Genomic DNA, 19,159 nt, shown 5'->3' with positions numbered 1-19,159 from the left:
CTATCTACAGAAACCAGAAGAACCAGGAGTCCTGCAACAGATCATCTGGACCCACAGAGCTCTGATCTCAACATCATGGAGTCAGTCTGAGATCACATGACACTGACACAGCTTGAATCCACAGAGGAACCGTGGCAGGTTCTCCAAGATGCTGGAACAACCCACCTGCCGAGACCCTGAAGAGCTGTGAGCAGTCCCATATATTGTTACATATATGAAACATTAATCTATTATAACTTTTGTCTTGATGCATCAGTGTCATGATAATCACCTGGTGATGCTCCTTTCTGCTCCCTGCAGCATCCTGCCTGTGATTGGCTGTTGCCTCAGTAACTCTGTAGAGCGACAGGTCATAGATTTCGACGTGGCCGTCTGAAGGGCGCCAGGAGAAGGAGAGCGAGGAGGTGTTGGCCGAGGTGACCGTCAGATTACTGACTGCAGCCGGACCTGGATGAGGGGGGAGAACGATGGTGACCACGGCAGTTTACACACCTTTCTCAAGCCTTCTCTTTTCAGCCCAACCTGATGAAGTAGTGACTTACGTGTTTGTCCCTCTGCTGTGGCCTCCAGAGACGGGACTCCGCCGCTCAGCGTCACCACCCTGACACGATAACGCTTCCCTGAGGTCAGACCCTCCAGACGCTCGCTCCGACTCCCCACCAACACTGACCGATTGGCCACGACGACGCCGGCCTCGTTCAGCAACTGCAGACTGTAGCCATCGTAAACGCCCACCGGCCTCTCCCAGCTGACGGTGAGGCTGTGGGTGGTGTGGTCGTTATCGGCCTGCAGGGCCGTGACACTGGCCGGAGCTGGAGGAGGGTGAACACAGAGTATTAACACCGTACAGATTCATCTAAACAACTACATTTATATGAATCTCATCCATCGTTCAGTCTTACCTGTCCTACCGGTGGCTGTGTTGGTATTGTTCAGCTTCCCGCTCAGTGATTGGATGGAGATGGTGTAAGCGTTGCCTGGGATCAGATCCAGGAAGTCCAGGGAGGAGACGTGTTTAGGGACAGGACGAGTCTCAACAACGACACCGCCCTGCAGAGAAAAAAGGAAGAAAGAAGAAGATTTGTGTCATTTTCACTCTGCTTTTACATCTCTTTCTGTTTCTGGTTCTAACTGTTCACTCAGTTTAAATATTGTGTTTATAAGTGTCTGTTTTTTATACACAGCTTCCGTTTTGTTACAGGCTTGGATGTGGGTCGCCAACATTTTTGAGATTTTCAAGTGGACCATGAGTTGGAAAATCTTGGTCAGGACACTTCATGTCTTTCCTGGTTAAATAAAGTTGTATATAAATAACAGGTGATGTTCAACCATCAGTCAGTCATTTAATAATAGATGCATCCTTTTGTCCATCGTCTTTGTTTTACTCCATTTAAATAAAAACTGGATTCATTCTTCCAGATTGAACCCAACACGTGCAGTCGGACTGACCGTGGTCGACAGGGTGACGATGTACATGTCCAGGTCTCCGTCTCCAGGAGTCCAGGTGACCAAGAGCCCACCAGCAGAGTCCTTCAGACCAGGTCGAGGTGCCATGTGGAGGTTTCCTACTGGACTGGGAACTGAGGAGGAGAACACAGTGACAGGAGACTCATCTAAACTGGACTGGATGTATTTAACTCTGAAGAGCAGTGGGAGGAGAAATGTATCTGTGATGTTTAAAATGCTGCTGAGTCTTCACACCTGTCCGTCCCTCGATGAACTGGGGTCTCTGGTTTGGTCCGCTGAACGTTGACACCACGATCTTATAAAGACGCCCGGGGGTCAGAGAGGTCAGCCGGTGATGCCGCACCTCGTTCCCCAGCGTTGCCGGAGGGAAAACCCGAGTGTCGTTAAAGAGCAGAGTGACCTGGAGACGTGAGAGAAGTAAGGACGATATTAAAACCCTGGAGCTTTGCCAGCGTCCACCAGGGTGATGGAGCTAAACTCAAAATCTTTACTTATCACACCTCATAATGGTCCACATCTCCAGGGGCGGGGCTCCAGGTAACAGTCAGATCACCTGTTCCTGTGTTGCCTAGTGACAGATTTCCCACAGCTGCTGGAACTGAAGAAAAACCAAGACATTTGCTCTTAATCCTCAATAAAAATACAAAAACAAAACACAAACAAGTATTGTATTTGTGTCCCTGGTTTGTGACTCACAGGTGCGTCCGTCAGTGGAGACACTGCTGACGTAGTCTCCACTCCAGGTTTCCACGGTGACGGTGTAGAGTCTCCCCGGCGTCAGAGACGAGAAGACGCACTCGTTGTGTCCGTTGGAGACGCTCTGGTTCTGCAGGACGCTGTGGTTGTAAAGGATCAGAACCACATAACGGTCCAGATCTCCAGCTGCGTGACGCCAGTACACCTGAACATACAACACAATACTGTAATACCACTGCACCACTGATAGCACAGACATGTGATATACGACTTTAAAAAATAATAAAAAATTATCACAGCAGTGAAAAGCACACCTTGAGGAAGTCGTCTCTTGCAGAGTGAACAGCTGTTGGGTTTTGCACAGTGGCAGGTTCTGCAAAACAAAGAGAAGAGAATATAGAGCAAAATAAAAACATTCAGACGTGTTTAATATCATCTGTACACTCACATGATGCGTCATTTTTTGCTTTGTGACTTGAGGTGTAAGAAATAAAAGTATAAACATAAATGTAAATACAAACAAAGTAAAATACAAATGAACATAAAAGTAAAATACGAGTAAATATTCTCCCTCCTTACGCGTTCGTGCTTGAACCGTGGTGGAGTTCTCCAGGCTGCCGCTCCTCGTTACTATGACAACCGAGTACAGTCGCCCAGCAACCAGCGAGCTGAAGGAGCACTCAGGCAGTGAGGAGCGGGACACGGCCAAGGTTTGACCTTTGAACTGAAGACGAACCAGGTAACTGTCCACCACGCCCACCGCTGGATGCCACGACACCTGCAGAGCATCTGACCTGCCACCGTTAGCAACGGTTACCTCGGAGACGGATGCTGGGGCTGAAAAAAAAAGAAGACAGTGACAATAAAAGAAAAGTTATAAAAGATTGTTTTTTTCCTCATTATTGAACAATAAATTTATAAACAAGAAGTTGTTGTCTAAGTAGTTTGAAAAAAAATCACACATATAAGAAAAAGCTGTAAAATAAAGTACACAAATTGTAAATAATATAAACAATGCCGTAAATCACTACACTAAATAATAATTTGATGTGAAATCGTCTTAAATTTGGTCTTAAATTTAAATCAAGAATTAGCACAGTCAGACTTTATTAATTTACTATATTAATATTGGGAAAATACATTAACATCACTGACATTTACTCAGTCAAATATCAACATAAGGTTCCATAATTTAAGGCATGTTGTGATATTTTTGTTAAATGTAATTTAAAATTGATGATCTAGGGCAGGGGATTTTTCGTTGCAGTACCGCAAGTGGCCTCCAGGACGAACTGGCTGAGTTTTGGTGTCATAAATTTACAATTATACCAAGCTAATACAAAGGTACATAGTCTGTATTTAAATGCCATCTATTGACTGATGGAAGGTCATCTAAGGAGGCTGGGGGCGGGGTTTGTTTTGTCAACCTGTTACATACACACACACAAACTCACAGTCTGTCCTGAAAATAACTGGGACATTCTGTGGGAACACAATAGGCTCACTGAGCAGGAAGGTGTGTGTGTGTGTGTGTGTGTGTGTGTGTGTGTGTGTGTGTGTGTGTGTGTCTTTGAGCAGGGTCTCTTTGTGTGTCTGGAACATTCCAAACTTTCCTTCTGGTATTTCAGCTATTGTTCTAAAGTCTCTCTGATGTTATCACATAGAAATACACAAACACAGACACACACATTCACTCACACACACTTTAAATGTTACTAACTCTGACACTGATCTGCTGCTTATTAATACATAAAGGTTTAAATAGTGAAACATCAATTCTAAATGTCCTGAAACAACAGACAAGGTCATTTTAACCTTGGAAATCGTAGTTTAACAAAATAATTGAAAGTACAGATTATTATACATGTGAAGGTCATTTATATGATTGAAACATACTGATTAGGACATTAAGTCTCCATTAAGTGATGAATATAACAAACAGGGAATCACATCTGCAGCAGCATTTTCTCTGATATATTATGAAACCCATTTCCAGTGACTCCTCTGTGCTCAGTTATTTTACAGTGGAGCAGACTGTTGCAGCTCCAGACTCTGACACACACTGTAAACTGCTATATTTCTGTTCTGCGTGAGGACTGTTGATTCTTTGGTCGAGCGGGTCACTGAGTTTGTCCTGTGAACAGCAGCTGAATGTGTTTGAGGGGAAACAACACAAATCCTGAGGGCAATATTGTCTCTACACAATAAAACTGGCAATCAAACAGTCTTATATAACCAGGAGGAGTGTGTGTTTGTGTGTCGCTGTGAACTCTTTTAATTATTCTGGCTTCCGTTAACTGATGAAAACAAACTGAAAAGTCATAGTTTTGTTACTACTTTTTTTTCTCATAACACATAGAAACAAGCTGTAATGGTCTATGTTAATTGTGCAAATTTTTATATATAATTAATGCCACAGCGGATTCTGTAGCATGGGGACAACTGGAGCTGTGACCTTTGGGAGTTTGGCGGGAAAAAAAAAGTTATGCGTGTTATTTCTTACAGAAATAAAAGAACAAGAAAAATCACTGCAATAATGTGAAGAAAGAATTTAAAGTTGAAATATTAATATAAATATTCTCACTCAATTGGCAACTTTTTGCAAATGTGAGAGTGTCATAAGAAAAAAATACATTAACATTGATTTTTTTGCATCTATTTAAGTATTTGAAAATGATTTGAGGTTATAAAATGATAAATAAATGCATGAAAAGTAAAAAAAAAAATTTTTAAATTCTGTGTTTGAATGTTGCCTGATTAAATTTAATGTAAAATAATGATAAAGCTTTATTGTTAGGATAAAGAAATATTGGGAAATGAAGTACTATTAAAATACAGCCTTTCCAAAAAGTAAGTAAATACAATTTCAAATAATCAGCTCAGACTGCAGGAGAATAAAGTTTCAATTATAAGATTTAGGTTGCAGTGTCTGACCTGTGCGTCCCTCCAGACTGATGGTTTTAGAAAGCAGCCCCCCGCTGACAGTGGCAGCCTGCAGCCTGTAGAGGGCGCCGGGCATTAAACCATGGAGCAGCAGACTAGAAGAACCAACCAGGACACTGACGTTCTGGACCACAGCACTGTGGAGGAGGAGGGACAGTTTAGTGATGGGAAGACATTTTTTTTTTTCACTATTTTCCTCCATTTTCCATCATCAACATGGTTTGACTAAACATTGACATACACTACAGAAACTACTGTCCACTAGTTTCCACCATCAAAGCTGACAAAAAAATATATATTATTAAAAATACTTCAAATAAAAGCCTGTAAAGTCTTAAACTTACAGAGACAAAGCTGAAGTATTGACCAAACAAAGTTGAAAAAACAGAAATATCAAAATATTTGACAGGGCTAAAATCTGGTTGGTGTTTTTATCCAGTTTCATGTACAAAAAACTGGACCTGGAAGTTGGTGGAACATGTGCTGTATACAGCAAGCTAGCAGTTTCCACCGGCTTCCAGTGTTTGTAGAACTGGAACTGATTTATATCTTCTTATTTCACAGACGTTTAATATTTCCATAAAGACATCTAGTTCACATACACACCTGTCTTGCAGCAGGGTCAGTGTGTACGAGTCCACATCTCCGGGTGGTTTCTCCCATGATGCCTGGAGGCTGTTGACTCCTGAGCTCCTCAGATTGATGGCGTGTAGTGCATTAGGAACTGCAACACACACAAACTGTCCAGTAAATATAACGTACACGCAAACAAGGACCAGGGCCGTCAAAGGCATCTTAAAAATTTAAGTCTTAGCAAACTCTGACAATAACCAGTTCTGTGAAATGTTAGTTTGATAATTTCTCCATATTACAATCAATTCAACTTTATTTATTTGTTGATTCATTTAAAAATAGTTGAGCTTCACTACATGGTCTGTAAGGCTTTTGTTAAATTCTGGTGAGGAATATTCATAAATGTATTCTTTCTTTTTCTAGGCCAAATCATTTTCAAATTAATGTCACTGAGGAAAAAAAAAATCAAAATAAAAGAATAAAACAATGTGTCATGAGTGATTTTAAAAACTCCATAATAAATTTTATTTATATGATATAAACTACACTTGCAGTCCTTAAATTCCCAGAAAAAAAGGGGTTCTCAGTTAATTTTGAAACTAACTTCACTAATATAGTATTTATACTTTTAAGATTAATTTCTAAAATAATATAGTTTCTGCATAATATAGTTTGAATCTGCCTTGGCCTAACCCCTAAATCTAGTTTACCCTAAATCTGGCCAAGTCTTTTAATATAAAATGAAATAATTTTGAATTATTCATGCTGTTCCTTATCAGGACCTGCATGGTCCTGGTCCCCACAAGGTATCAAGGCCAGTACACAGACACACACCTGTCCTTCCCTCCACAGACACGGATGTGTTCAGTTTCCCGCTCCTGGTTGTCACTGTGATGGTGTAGTGTCTCCCAGGTGTGAGTACGTTGAATGTGCACTCCCTCATGTTAGGATCCACCTCCCTTGTATCCACGGTGACATTATCTATGACATGCAGGAGGGAATAATTATAACACTAATAATAACGACCTTTGGTTTGGTTCATCAGTCTGATATTGGCTGATTTATACATCCATGCATCTGACTCTAATGATTACCATGGCGAATGGTGAGGAAGTAGCTGACACGTGACCCAGAGGGGGCATGGCTCCACATGGCACTGAGAGAGGTCTCATCTGAGTGTCGAATATGGAGGTCCAACACTGGAGCAGGGGCTGCAGAGGCGAAGATAGTTTAGGTTCAGGTCTTAATATTTATATACTAATATAATTATTTTGTCATATATTTCTATAGAAATATACAATTTGTGGTATGTATGTGTTTGTATCCTGTTATATAGCAAAATATCTTTGTTTCATACCTTTCTGCTGTAATTCTGTTACACTTTTGAAATATACCGTTAGTCAGGCTTCAGTATTTTCTAACATACACATTTCTGCAGCGATATATATTTGTGTAATATTTCTGCCATAACTTATATTTTCTATCACCTCATATTTCTGCGTCAGTATTTTCTGTCATATATTTTTGCAGTAATATACCTATGTATTGACTTTTTGTTGTGTATTTTTGCAGTAGTTTCACCTGTTGATCCTTCACAGCTGCTCTCAGCCATCAGTCCTGCACTCTCCACCCTCAGCACGGCTCTATACGTCCTCCCAGGTATTAGACTCGTCCCAGGGAAGACGAACTTCACCACCTCCCGGTCCAGAGTGGTGTTGACTAACTGCTGGAAGCCGTCAAACAGGAACAGTCTGTAACTCTCCCAGTGGCCAGGAGGGGGAGTCCAAGACAGGAGGAGGTCCCCAGAGGAGGAGGGAGACAGGGAGAGGAGAGACGCTGCTGCTGGAGCTGGAGACAGGAAAAGACAGGATGAGGAAAAGACAAGAAAAGAGAAGAGAAATAAAAGGAAAAGAAGAACGACTCACCTGTGCTGACAGCGCCCTCTGATTGGCTTGTCAGCTCGCCACTCCTGGATGTTACTGCGACCTGATAGGTCAAGCCAGGTGTCAGCTGATGGATGGCGACATCTGTGGCATCTGGGGGAAGCGTCTTCTCCCAGAGGCTCGTGCCATTGGTCAAGAGGGTGACGATAAGCACATCCAAGTCACCTTTGGGTCGTTGCCATGACAACAACAAGCCTGTGCTGTTGCTAAAGTCAGTGGTGAGGTTTGAAACAGCAGAGGGAACTAGAAAGAAAAAGAGAGGGGTTATAAAATTAAAGATCAAATCTCTTTCTTTTCCTCAGTCCTCTCTCTCTCTCTCTCTCTCTCTCTCTCTCTGTACCTGTCTGGGCCTCGATCACCCAGCTGTTCTGCAGATCCCCGGCCTCCGTCACCACGGTAACATTGTACAGTCGTCCAGGCGTCAGGTCGATGAGTGTGTGTTGTGTCGTCGTGCTCTCTAACGTCTCGTTCTTCAGCAGACCTGCAGACACAGAAGAGAAGAAGAGTACACAAAAGGTCACATGACTCTCAAGCAGCTTGTTTATTGGTCAGAAATTTGGTTCATGTAACCAGTAAAGGCCCCTCTAGGGGAATTACAAACTTTCTACGCCTCTAAATGGTGTGTTGTGTGACCATGGTTCATACAAATAAACATTAAACACATAAATAATAGTAGTATGAAATCATTTTTAAAGAAGAAGTGGGGGATGAGGGGGGAAAAGACAAACGTACCTGAGTGATCCAGACTCTGGGGGGTTTCCCACAGCTGCAGCCTGAAGCGCTCCGTCCTGCCGGGGCCGGCCTGCCAGGAAAGACCCAGGCTGCAGCAGGTCCTGGAGGTCACTGCCAGGCCGCTCACTGTTGACGGCCCTGATACAATAAAAAAATAATACACACAGTCAGAAAATATAAGTCATAATAAACACAATACCTATTGAAGTCATAGTTAAAGGAGGTGTTGAGATGAGCTCCATTATTGGGAGGTGTTTCTGTATTAATGTGAGGGGAGCAGAATAATGCAGCTCAGTGCAATACTAAAACATGATTTAATTAATACATCGTTGACAGTGTGCAAGAACAGGACGTTATAGTTGTGTTAGATTGCATTCGACCTTATTTTGGTGAGAGTGAAAACGTTGAGACACCAGCACTGATCGAAACCTCTGAAAACTGATATTTCTGGAGCACGTCTTGTCAGATGAGATGATGGACTCCAGTTTCATCTGTGTGTATCCAGTACTGAACCAGGTCAAGAATTTGGCCTAGATTAGCACAAAGACTGGAAACTCTACACAGAATCCCGAACAGCGTCTGTTCCTTTACAGTGATTTATCTGTTTTGAACACGAGCTTCAGTCAGGCAGCAGGAAGGTTTCGGCAGGAAGAGGATCCATCTCCTCAAATCTGTGGCCTTGTCATCAAAGTGTGAGCACTGTGGGAGTCCTGTTGACACGCTGAACAGACACAGACACAGACACACACGCACACACACACTCTAAAAACCTTAAGAGCTCCCTGCCTCCCCACAGCACCTCTCTCAGCAGTCAGACGGGTTAAGTGCTTGAATTTGTGCCGCCGTGTCGCCACTGGTGCTTCAAACTCAAGTCGAACAGTATTATCAGGCTGTGACATCTTTTCTCTACCCTGAGAGCCACACTCGCACAAACAAACCATTTACGCAATTTTCAGTCCAACTGTCGAGGTTTCTGCTTCTTCTCAGGCCTCCATCAACAATCAGTGGATTTCAGTTGCTTCAAAACTCAAATAATGAGTATTTATACATTTTAATTACAGATCTAATGACTCTGAATTGTGAGAGGTGGCACTGTGACGCACACAGAGAATTGTGTGAATATTTAGCCGGATATTTCCCTCAGGAGCCGGTGGAGCCCAAACACAAGCTAAAAGAGAGGGAACAGTGGACTGAGATTCATCAGGCGACACAAACACAACTCCACATGAATGATGAGTAAGACAGTATGCAACTATTTGTTTAGCATGTTAACACAACTTTATATGGCAATAAAATATCATAGATGTGGCACTTTCAGCTTCTTCTGCTGCCCCCAAGTGGCCAAAAAGTCAATTAATGCAGCTTCATGGAGCTCACCAACACCTTTGAAGTTAAAACAGGTAAAAATAAACCAGCAGAGGTTGTGTGTGCTCTAAAGGTCAGTGCACGAAACAGTCAGGGCGCCTTCAAAGATAAGAACCTCAAACACCAGTGTTTTGCATTGCTGAGAAGGTTACTGTCGGGAGTCGACTGGGTGCAGTAACACCCTGTTTCCTCCGAATGCAACACACATATACACATATACAAAGACACACTGACACACACACACACACTCACACACACATACATACATACATACACACACCCTCACGCCCTTTCCCAGTGTTTCCCACAGAACAAAGGAACAATGGAGGCAGGAAATGGCTGAACCCTGAGCTCTGCCCATGATGGAAATACACACTGAGAGTCCAACTTCTGTTCTGGACACCCGCCACTGTGGACACACAACACACACACACACACACACACACACACTTACACACTTACATGTACTTTTACTGCTCTATCATACTCTCTCAGCAGGGCAGTGGTTCCTGTAGCTAATCACAGAGCTACAGAGAGGGGAAGCTACATGAAATTAACTCTGACACACACACAGACACACACACACGCAAAGAGGAGGTCATGTCGTGTTCTTTTACTTCAAACGACGAGAGGTCAGAGGAGATGGAAACAATAGAACAAAACAGAATACAACAGAATATTTGGAGTAAATACTGTGGACTGAATTTAAACTTCTCCAACAGGTTGTCACAGGTACAGGTGTGAGCAGCAGTGGATATTTCACACTGTCTGTCAACATGTAAAACCCTCAGACTCTCCACAATAATGAATCAACGTCTGTGAAGCATTTTCATGTTGTAGGTTTTTAAGGTGGTTTAAGGTTTTTTTTTACCATTTAAAAACCCAAACCAGGCCCCTGGTTGCAGCTTCTGCAGGGTTTTGGTCGTAAATAGAATTTTTGGTTCTGGATATTTGGTCAAAGCTTTATGACCACTTCTCCTCAGGCTGTGAGAAATCACAACAGACATCTTATAGACCTAATGATTAATTGATTAATTGAAAAAATACTCAGATAATAAGTCAGTAAATATGAAGCAGCCACTATCAGGGAGACACCGTCGCCACACTGACTGTAACAGACCTTTCACCACAGGTCAAACACAGGTGTAACTAACAACATTATTAATGGCCCAGTTCCATTTACATGTGCCAGGGTTCTGGTATTGTGTGTACTGGCTCACCCTCACACCTAAATGGAACCGAGCCATCACTAATGTTATTGGTTACACCTGTGCATGACTGAAAGAACATCATATCAAACCAAAGCCGAAACCACTCAAATAAAAACAAACAGTTAGACTGCTGCAGTAAAATTATTAAGTTTATAAAGTATGTATTAAATTGTTTGACAGGAACAGAGCCACATTGATTTTGAAAATGATCGCAGTGATTGAAATACGAGACTTTAATTTGTTAATAAATGTACAAAGTGTTCCCACTAATAGAGGTTTTTAAAGTGCTAGCTGCCAGTGGAAGTTGTACATAGTGGCAGCAACCTGCAGGTGGAACGATGGGCAGTAACAGGTTAAACCTAACTGACCTGAATTACAGTGGAAATCCAAAGATGTGCCAGACTTTATACAAATTTCCCCAACTGACCTTGGAACAATGATCCAGCATATACACGATACTGTCAGACAGGGTGGAATAAAGCATTTTTTTCTGACCTCACAGCTACTTAAAGGTGGATAAAAGGGGAAAAGGCACTTTGAGAAGTTAAATAGCCCCTGTTTTGTATTAATTCAGCCCCTTTTTTTCACTGTGTGGATAAAATTTATTCTGGCAAAACATTTCGAGCTTTCGGGCTTGAATCACAGTCAGTCTTCCAGAGAGCAAGGAGCTCATAGCTACCTTACACATTAAAGCTCCACACAGTCTAAAGGTAGATGTCCATGTGTTTATATGTGATGTGATTATATAGCAGGTCTAGCTTCTATATTAATACTGTGAAAGTATCAAAGCCTCAGTCCACAGAGAAATGCACACAGCCTGTATTCAGAAACTGAGCCTTAAAACCAGCCGTCAGGACTTCTGGAACTTTGTGATGTCACAACAAAGCAGTCACCACTCTCAGCCATGCCCCAAGCCCCGCCCACCCAGACCTCTGATGGAGATCAACACTTCAGATAAAACACTGGAGAAGTTAAAATATGGACCTTTAATGTTCAGGTTTTGTTGATACTTGTTGATATTTGTCCTGGAGCTTTCAACCCTATCACATGGTCTTCATCAGTTGATGGACTTCACTCAGATGCTACTGGAACTGCAGGTGTTCAAACTTTACATTAAAATAATTTGACTAATAATAAAAATTAACTGATTATTAAGCTTCATCTATGGATGAAGACCATGTGACACTGATGAAAGCTCTGAAAAAAGGAAGGAAGTGGACTTTGAGCCGTCAGATCTGGATCAGGACTTACTGGTGTGCAGGGTGAGGTTTTCCGTCTCGTTGTCTTTCTGGGATTGAACCTGCAGCTGGTAGGCAGTCCCAGGCTCCAGGTGATCCAGCACACAGGTGAAAACGTCTTCGACACCTTTACTCCCTCCATCCTCGCCTCCTAGCTGGTTGGTTCCCAGAGAGTTAGCTCCTGTCTCCTCCTGCCTCCCCCTCGCCCCCTCCTCTCCTCGCTCCCTGCCTCCGATCTCATTAGTCTCCAACTCCTCGTCTCCTCTTCTTTTTCTTCTACACTCTGCGTGGTCTGCTCCGGAGTCCAGTGAGGTCACGATGAAGGAGCAGTCCCGTCCAGGTGTGTGAACAGTCAGTGATATGGAGTCCAGACTGGAAACTGGTTCAGATACAGAGATGCTACATGGGACCGGCTGGTCTGTGGGAGCTGCACTGCTCACATCCTGACAGAGATATGACACGAACATCAGTGAGACGAAGCCATGAAATAAACTGTGGGCGTCCAAAATTCATATCTTTGATGCATATGAAGGAAAACAAAAAAACTAAAAAAATGTATTTGGATCTTTACTCTAGCACAGGTAGAGTGACTTCAGGTGTGTTCTGGTCTGTCCAGGACTCAATCTTCAAACAACCTGGACAAATTCTACTCTGTTTGAAAGCTCCAAACCCTCACATCACTGCAACAGTTTTTAACATTTTATGTGAATTAGCTGAGACTAAGCTCCTGCTACAGGCCTGATGTTCTCTTTTTACACCAAACAAACCCAGATTTCTACCATGTTGGTGCCTCTGTAGCTTTGGTTCATTGTCTCTTCTGCTCATTCAGATTTTTTTTATTGTAAAATCTAAAGTGTTTCCTTTGGGTTAGGGTTTTTACTCCAGTCAGTTGGTTAGCCCAGGATAAATGTAGTTTCATTGTTCCAATGGAAAAATTAGTTTTGCAGCTCCACAATAAACTAACAAGTAATATTCTCCAATAAATGCAACATAGTAGTTAATATTTCCAACTTTAAAGGATGAAGTATTTCTATAACATTAAGGAGGCTGATGCAACAGAGGCAGATTTACCCCAGTGTGTGTTATACATAATGACAAACAGTGATGGTTTGGACCCACAGGGATCGTGTGAGACAAACTTTAGTTTCCAGGCCAGAAATCTGGGAGGAATCTTTTTATTTATCTTAATAAACATTTTAGCAATGTCACTAAATCAGCCATTGGTCAAATCAGGAGTTATTTCCAAAAAAAACACTCAGTGACACAGACTCATCCATGTTTTTGTTTCCACCCATACTGATGACTGTAACTCCTGCCCCAGAAATTCATTAACTGCCTCCAACTACTGCAGCAACAGCACTTTGTGCATTTAGTCATGTTTTGGTGAAAACATCTGTAATGCGCTGAGCAGACTGTGTGGATGGACAGTGGATGAGTAGATGATGCTGCAGGACGTGGATTGAGAGGCTTCGACAGACATTTTGACTGACAGAGAATCTACAGCCTCCGCCCTCCATGAAGGAAGAAAACAACATGTCTCTACAGCCAAGTCGACAGGAGACCATCGTCAAACTCCAGACTTTGGGTGGAGCAGCTCTTTGATCCCATTGTTCTGAAAACATTTGTGAGGGCCAAGACTTTGGAAATATCCACAAGTTCTCCTTCACCCTTTATTTTTCTACAGTATTAATGCACTTAATCATAGTTGCTTCCTCGGCCAAATTCATGAACAGTAATGTAATATATATTTTCTGCTGTTGTGATTTGTGCTTGAAGGTTTAAAAGCTTTAAGAGACTTAAAAATGCCAGGAACTAAATCTTAGTTCTGAATTCTGTGTAAGAATATTTTCAACCATCTCAAAAGGCGTTTAAGAAATAGTTTGGCACATAATCTTTTGTAAAGTTAAAACCTGATGTTTTTATACTTTTGTTTTTATTAAACACATAAGATATAATGTTCTAATTAGTGGCATTTAGAGCAACAACTTCTATAATAGCAGCAGCTTTTTTTTTCCTCTTCGTCTTCCATTAACAGAAACATTTAAAGAGTTTGTAAACTGCTCAACAGTTCTGTCTGGAAGCAGTAAACCAATCTTAAATGATGAGAAATATAAAACTCACAGCTACTTTTTTTTTTTTTTTTTTAAATATTGAAATATTTTGATGAAAATATGCAAAACCAAAAACATTCAGCTTTTTGTGTTGATGATGCCAAGAGAGCAGACGGCTGTGGGAGTTAATCAGCTGCAGCTATTTAAGGACCTGTAACTGCAGCGTTTCTGTGTTTTTATCACTTTTTGGGTTTGACCTTTCTGCTGACCTCTGGCCTTGTGCATGTGTGAGTGTTTGTGCAGTGAGCGATAATATAGTGACAGTGACAGTTGTTCTGAGCTCTGTAACCTTTAATACTGGGAAGCAGAGGGGAAAATAAAATAATTTGTCACTGATAATGAAGTTCAGGGAGTTCAGAGACAATGATGCTGCAGGGAGGAGACACGGACAGATAAACAGACAGGAAGAGAAGGAAACGACAGCTGAGGAAAATAAAACTGTATAAATATTAGCAGGACATCCAGCACTGTTAAACCTGCAGCTGCTCTCAAAACCTGATTAAAGTTCACACTTACATCATCCTAATTATCCAATCATACTGTCATTAAAAATCCAATATCATATGGAAACACTCTCAAAAATAAGATAAGTCCAGGTCATGTTTAGCTTAGCTTAGCACAAAGACTGGAAGAAGAAGGGAACTGGTAGCCTCCTGCTAGCTCCACCAGCTCCACCAGCTCCAGAGTTGTTCAGTTTACAGTTTGCATCTCACTTACTGAACAGGTGTAGAAATAGAAATATAAAAATATGTGATACACTGTGGTTTTAGCAGCAAAACCCTTCTCAAGAAGATATATTATATTCAACTGACTGTAATTATATTGTCTCTTTTACATTGTGCATATTACCTCAGTGTTTGTTGTATCATAACCAGACTGTTCTTCTGTATATTCTATTTATCAGGTTCTATCTTTACTGTACAGTTACACACTAAGATATCACAGCTTCTTTACATCTTATATGTTTATTCTGTGCTGCACACAGCGTGTGTTAACTTCTGCTCTTGGTGCATCAGCTCAGTTTTATATAAAGTAGAATTGTAAAACTAAAAGCTGCTACAGCTGCAGAGTTGGTGATGGTTCTCAGTTGGACTGGCAGTAATGCAGTGGTATGTTTTGTGCTGGTCTGTGTGTATTTCACTGTTTAGTTTTATGTGTTTTAAAAGAGATGGACATTGAAAATGAGCTTTTTGAAAATTAAATCCATAGTTATGCATTAAAAACAAAATGTGGCCATAGCAAGACATAATAATCCTCAGAATATCTCTTCATAACAAGGTTTCATGGTACTGTAACTACAAGGTGACAATTTGTTATATCAAGACAATTTGCTTGATATAACAAGGTTCATCATAGTGGTAGCAAGGCTATGCTAACTTCATATATAAACTTAATCTTTCTTATTAAGTCAAGAAATATCTACTAGATTTTTTTTGTTGTTATCAGTCTCACCTGAATTCCCGGTAAATTTGAAAATACTGTTATACCATCACATTTTCAATTTTTAATGCTTAACTTGCATGAGACTATGAATATAAATTAATAAAGAACAGTAGTTGTTTAATACTGCAAGTAAAGCCGTAGGTTTGTTTTGATAAAGATACTAATGTTGGTATAACAAGAAAAATGAATATTTAAAGCAGCTTTACACAAAAAATAGCAATTAAAATGTATCTTTAAACCAATGAGTATAAATTTCAGAGTTGCACCAATTAAGAAAATTAATCAGTAACTATTTTGATAATCGGTTTTAAGCATGTTTCAAACTAAAAATCCAAACATTTCTTGGTAACAGTTTCTCAAATGTGATGATTTTATGTTTTTCTTTGTCAAATCAGATTATAAACATGAGACTTTGGGGATTTTGGATATGGAAACTGTTTAAATCAGTTTTTTTTTTCCACTATTGTTGAATAGAAATATACATTAGAAGTATTGATTTCCTACACATCATAACCATCATAAATGATTGAAATGAAAAGAAATGTCATCAGACTGACCTGGAGCAGCAGCAGCAATGAGGTGAACCACAGGGAACAGAGATAATTATGAATTTTACATTTCAGCATTTTGATCCTCCTTCAGATCCTCAGACAGAGCAAACACCACCATAATCCTGAGGCTGAGGTAGAAGATGTGAGTTTTGATTCACTATGTCAGGTAGATTTAGGAAAATATCCTTCTCTTTTATCTTTGCGGTCTTCAGCGTAGAACAAATCCTTCTGGAAAATTTAAAGCTGGAAAAGAAAACACCTGGTTAAATGTCCTTTTTTGTGTTTCTGAAAACAAGATAATAATTCCTTATTTGACGAGAAGAAGTTTCATTTTTTCCAGATATTTAGTCTTGTTCGTTCGTCGTCTATTCTCCGTCTCATGTCCATCCTCAACTCAGAGCTTTCAGACTTCAAACTCAGTCCTTCCTCTCTTTTCTCTGGACTCTTTGCCTGTCTCACCAGCTGTGTGTCTCTCTTCCTGCCTGTCTGTCTGCCTGCCTGCCTGTCTCTCTGATGGTCAGACTCTATAGTGTCGAGGTTAGGAGTCACTAACGGACTTCCTCAATCAAGCCAACAGCTTTGTGAGTCACAGCAAAAGCTCGACTACAAACCCTGGCTGGATGGAGGCTATAAATAGGCCAGTAACTACAATAGAAGCTCACCTAGCTGCACTGACAGCAGAGGTAGATGTTAAAAATAGAGACCAGTGTTTGATTAATTCCCACCGAGACAGAATCGTTGTGGAGTTTAAAGTTTGCTCCGTCTCTTTCTTTCATGACAGTGTTGTTGATGTGGCTCCATCGGGTGTAAATTTAGTTCTGGATCCATATTAGATCCCTCCCTTGGTTTCTGGTGGTTCTGGTGTTACTTTGAAATTAAACTTTGTGAAAAATTAACTCTCACAGGACAGAAAACAAGACATAATTATGTTGTCTCATAACTATAGTAAGGACCAGGGTGGCAACAATTAGTCGATTAAGTCAACAGGAGAAAAATTAATCAGCAACTATTTTGATAGTCAAATAATCATTTTTTAAAGCAAAATTTTTTTAAATCACTGCAAACATCACTGGTGTAGTTAAGCAACAAAATTGCTCATTCACAGATTTAAAAGTTAAGTCTTGTGACAACCCTACATTAAGTCTAAAAGTAAGAAAGATTAATTCTGAGATGACAACATATTAAGCTAAAAAAGAAACATTTGAAAAACAGTTTTTAAACCAGATCCTCAAATGCCTCATTTAAAAACTGTTGCATGAGCAAAACATGTTTTAAACAGTTCATCTTCTCTCTTTCATTCCTGTCAAGTCATATTTTATTGTTTAATATGTTAATGTTGTATACTGTGTGTCTCCTTATGTCTTTTATGAGGGAGCAGGAAGGAAGGAAAAAGGTGTGGATGACTAAATGTAACTCAGACCAACTTGAAACAAAAGCCGTCTGGCCTTTAACTTGTGATGCTGCATTACAGAAAAGTCGACCCAAACTTTTTGTGGGTCAGATTCAACCTCTGTCACGGCAAAAATTTTACCACTGATAGACTTCTTTCACTTTTTCTTAATGAGAAAACAAAACTTTTCTTTCTGAGTGAGTTTAAAATACATTTTCCACTACAAAGGTAACGTAGAGTAACTAACCTTTCTGTAATGCAGCATCACAAGTTAAAGGCCAGACGGCTTTTGTTTCAGTTGGTCTGACTTACATTTAGTCATCCACACCTTTTTCCTTCCTTCCTGCTCCCTCCTCTCTCTCTGTCTGACTTTCTCTCATTATATGACACATGCTGTGGTTTCTAGGAACAACAGCTTCAGCTCTGCAGCTTAAGTCTTTTAATGTCACCTTCAGGAGGGATGTTGGGGGTCATTACAGACTATTGTCACCCTGTATGTCCCATTTAATTGACATCCTTATGTGGGTTGTCCCAATCGTGACCCAAGATGTTTGCAAAGTAGTGTGATACAGTGCTACTGTCCTCAAACCGGGATAAGTATATTTCAGTCTACATTAAGCCAGCTAAATTCTAACAAGCCATTTTCGTGCATCCACACCAGGCGTTTCAACAATTACCTCCGTACACATTAAAATACCAACATGAAGGGCGCCTCGGTGGCTCACCTGGTAGCGCACGTACCATTAAGGCTTAGTCCTAGCCACAACAGCCCGGGGTTCAAGTCCGACCCACGACCTTTGCTGCATGTCATCCACTCTCTAGCTCCCCAACTTTCATGTCTCTCTCTCACTGTAACTATAATAAAGGCATAAAAAGCCCCCAAAAAAGCCAAAATGAGTAATTCTCCTTCCACTGGGCATGTGTGAGGACAGGAGGACAAGCCAGCCTCAGAAACAAGCAAAGAAGAAACTGAATAGTACCTGAGTTTTTGCTCCGCGCATCGTACCGAAATGAAATGCGGCGATACTGCCACCAACTGTTTCTACAAAGTTCTGTTTTATCCGTACACACTACAATGCCAAGCTGGCGTTTTAAGATTTACACAATCAGGAGGCCGTTTTGGAAAAGCTCTATTTCAGGCAAAGAAAAAACACCATTTTAGTCAGGTTTTTTTGACCTGTCCAAGATCCTATAGTTGTTTAATAATCAATAATCCAAGTTCTCATTCCTACCTTCAGTGAGTTGTCATCTTACCCGTCTACCAAAAGAATAGCTGAAGCCAGAGCAGGTTCTTGGGTCTTGGGTTTAAGATCACAACCAAAGCTGACCAGTGATCAAATGACCAGCATTGACCCATTATGAACAGCAAAGTTAAATTTCCCAGGTCCAGTCAGTCCGTCAGTTGGTCCCAAACAGGACTCAGAGTTCCACTGTTTTTATGTCCAGTGTTTTTATGCACATATTACAGATAACAGTGTATATGTAGATAAAGTAGA

The 19,159-nt window shown here is 40.9% G+C and overlaps 1 protein-coding gene across 1 annotated transcript in view; it reads right to left on the bottom strand.

The window, feature by feature from the left end:
- Positions 1–16,838, bottom strand: part of LOC139635128 (receptor-type tyrosine-protein phosphatase beta-like) — a 31,977-nt gene extending 15,139 nt beyond the window's left edge. Inside the window, exons 1-19 of the mRNA XM_071502143.1 lie at positions 16,280–16,838; positions 12,182–12,611; positions 8,355–8,492; positions 7,963–8,103; positions 7,605–7,865; positions 7,261–7,527; positions 6,774–6,890; positions 6,514–6,660; positions 5,713–5,830; positions 5,098–5,243; positions 2,743–3,000; positions 2,478–2,536; positions 2,164–2,368; positions 1,968–2,065; positions 1,702–1,867; positions 1,450–1,580; positions 903–1,050; positions 543–812; positions 272–447 (exon numbers count right to left, since the gene is read on the bottom strand). Of these exons, the coding sequence (XP_071358244.1) occupies positions 272–447; positions 543–812; positions 903–1,050; positions 1,450–1,580; positions 1,702–1,867; positions 1,968–2,065; positions 2,164–2,368; positions 2,478–2,536; positions 2,743–3,000; positions 5,098–5,243; positions 5,713–5,830; positions 6,514–6,660; positions 6,774–6,890; positions 7,261–7,527; positions 7,605–7,865; positions 7,963–8,103; positions 8,355–8,492; positions 12,182–12,611; positions 16,280–16,348 (3,345 nt within the window). The 5' untranslated portion in view covers positions 16,349–16,838. The remainder of the gene's footprint in view (positions 1–271; positions 448–542; positions 813–902; positions 1,051–1,449; positions 1,581–1,701; positions 1,868–1,967; positions 2,066–2,163; positions 2,369–2,477; positions 2,537–2,742; positions 3,001–5,097; positions 5,244–5,712; positions 5,831–6,513; positions 6,661–6,773; positions 6,891–7,260; positions 7,528–7,604; positions 7,866–7,962; positions 8,104–8,354; positions 8,493–12,181; positions 12,612–16,279) is intronic.
- Positions 16,839–19,159: the final 2,321 nt, after the last annotated feature.

Source organism: Trachinotus anak, unplaced genomic scaffold (genome assembly GCF_046630095.1).
Source record: "Trachinotus anak isolate AG129_WGS33_773 ecotype Australia unplaced genomic scaffold, CSIRO_AGI_Tana_v1 ptg000018l, whole genome shotgun sequence".
In the NCBI taxonomy this organism is placed as follows: domain Eukaryota; kingdom Metazoa; phylum Chordata; class Actinopteri; order Carangiformes; family Carangidae; genus Trachinotus; species Trachinotus anak.
The sequence above is the reverse complement of the archived record's forward strand: the minus strand, read 5'-3'. Positions and strand labels throughout refer to the sequence as shown.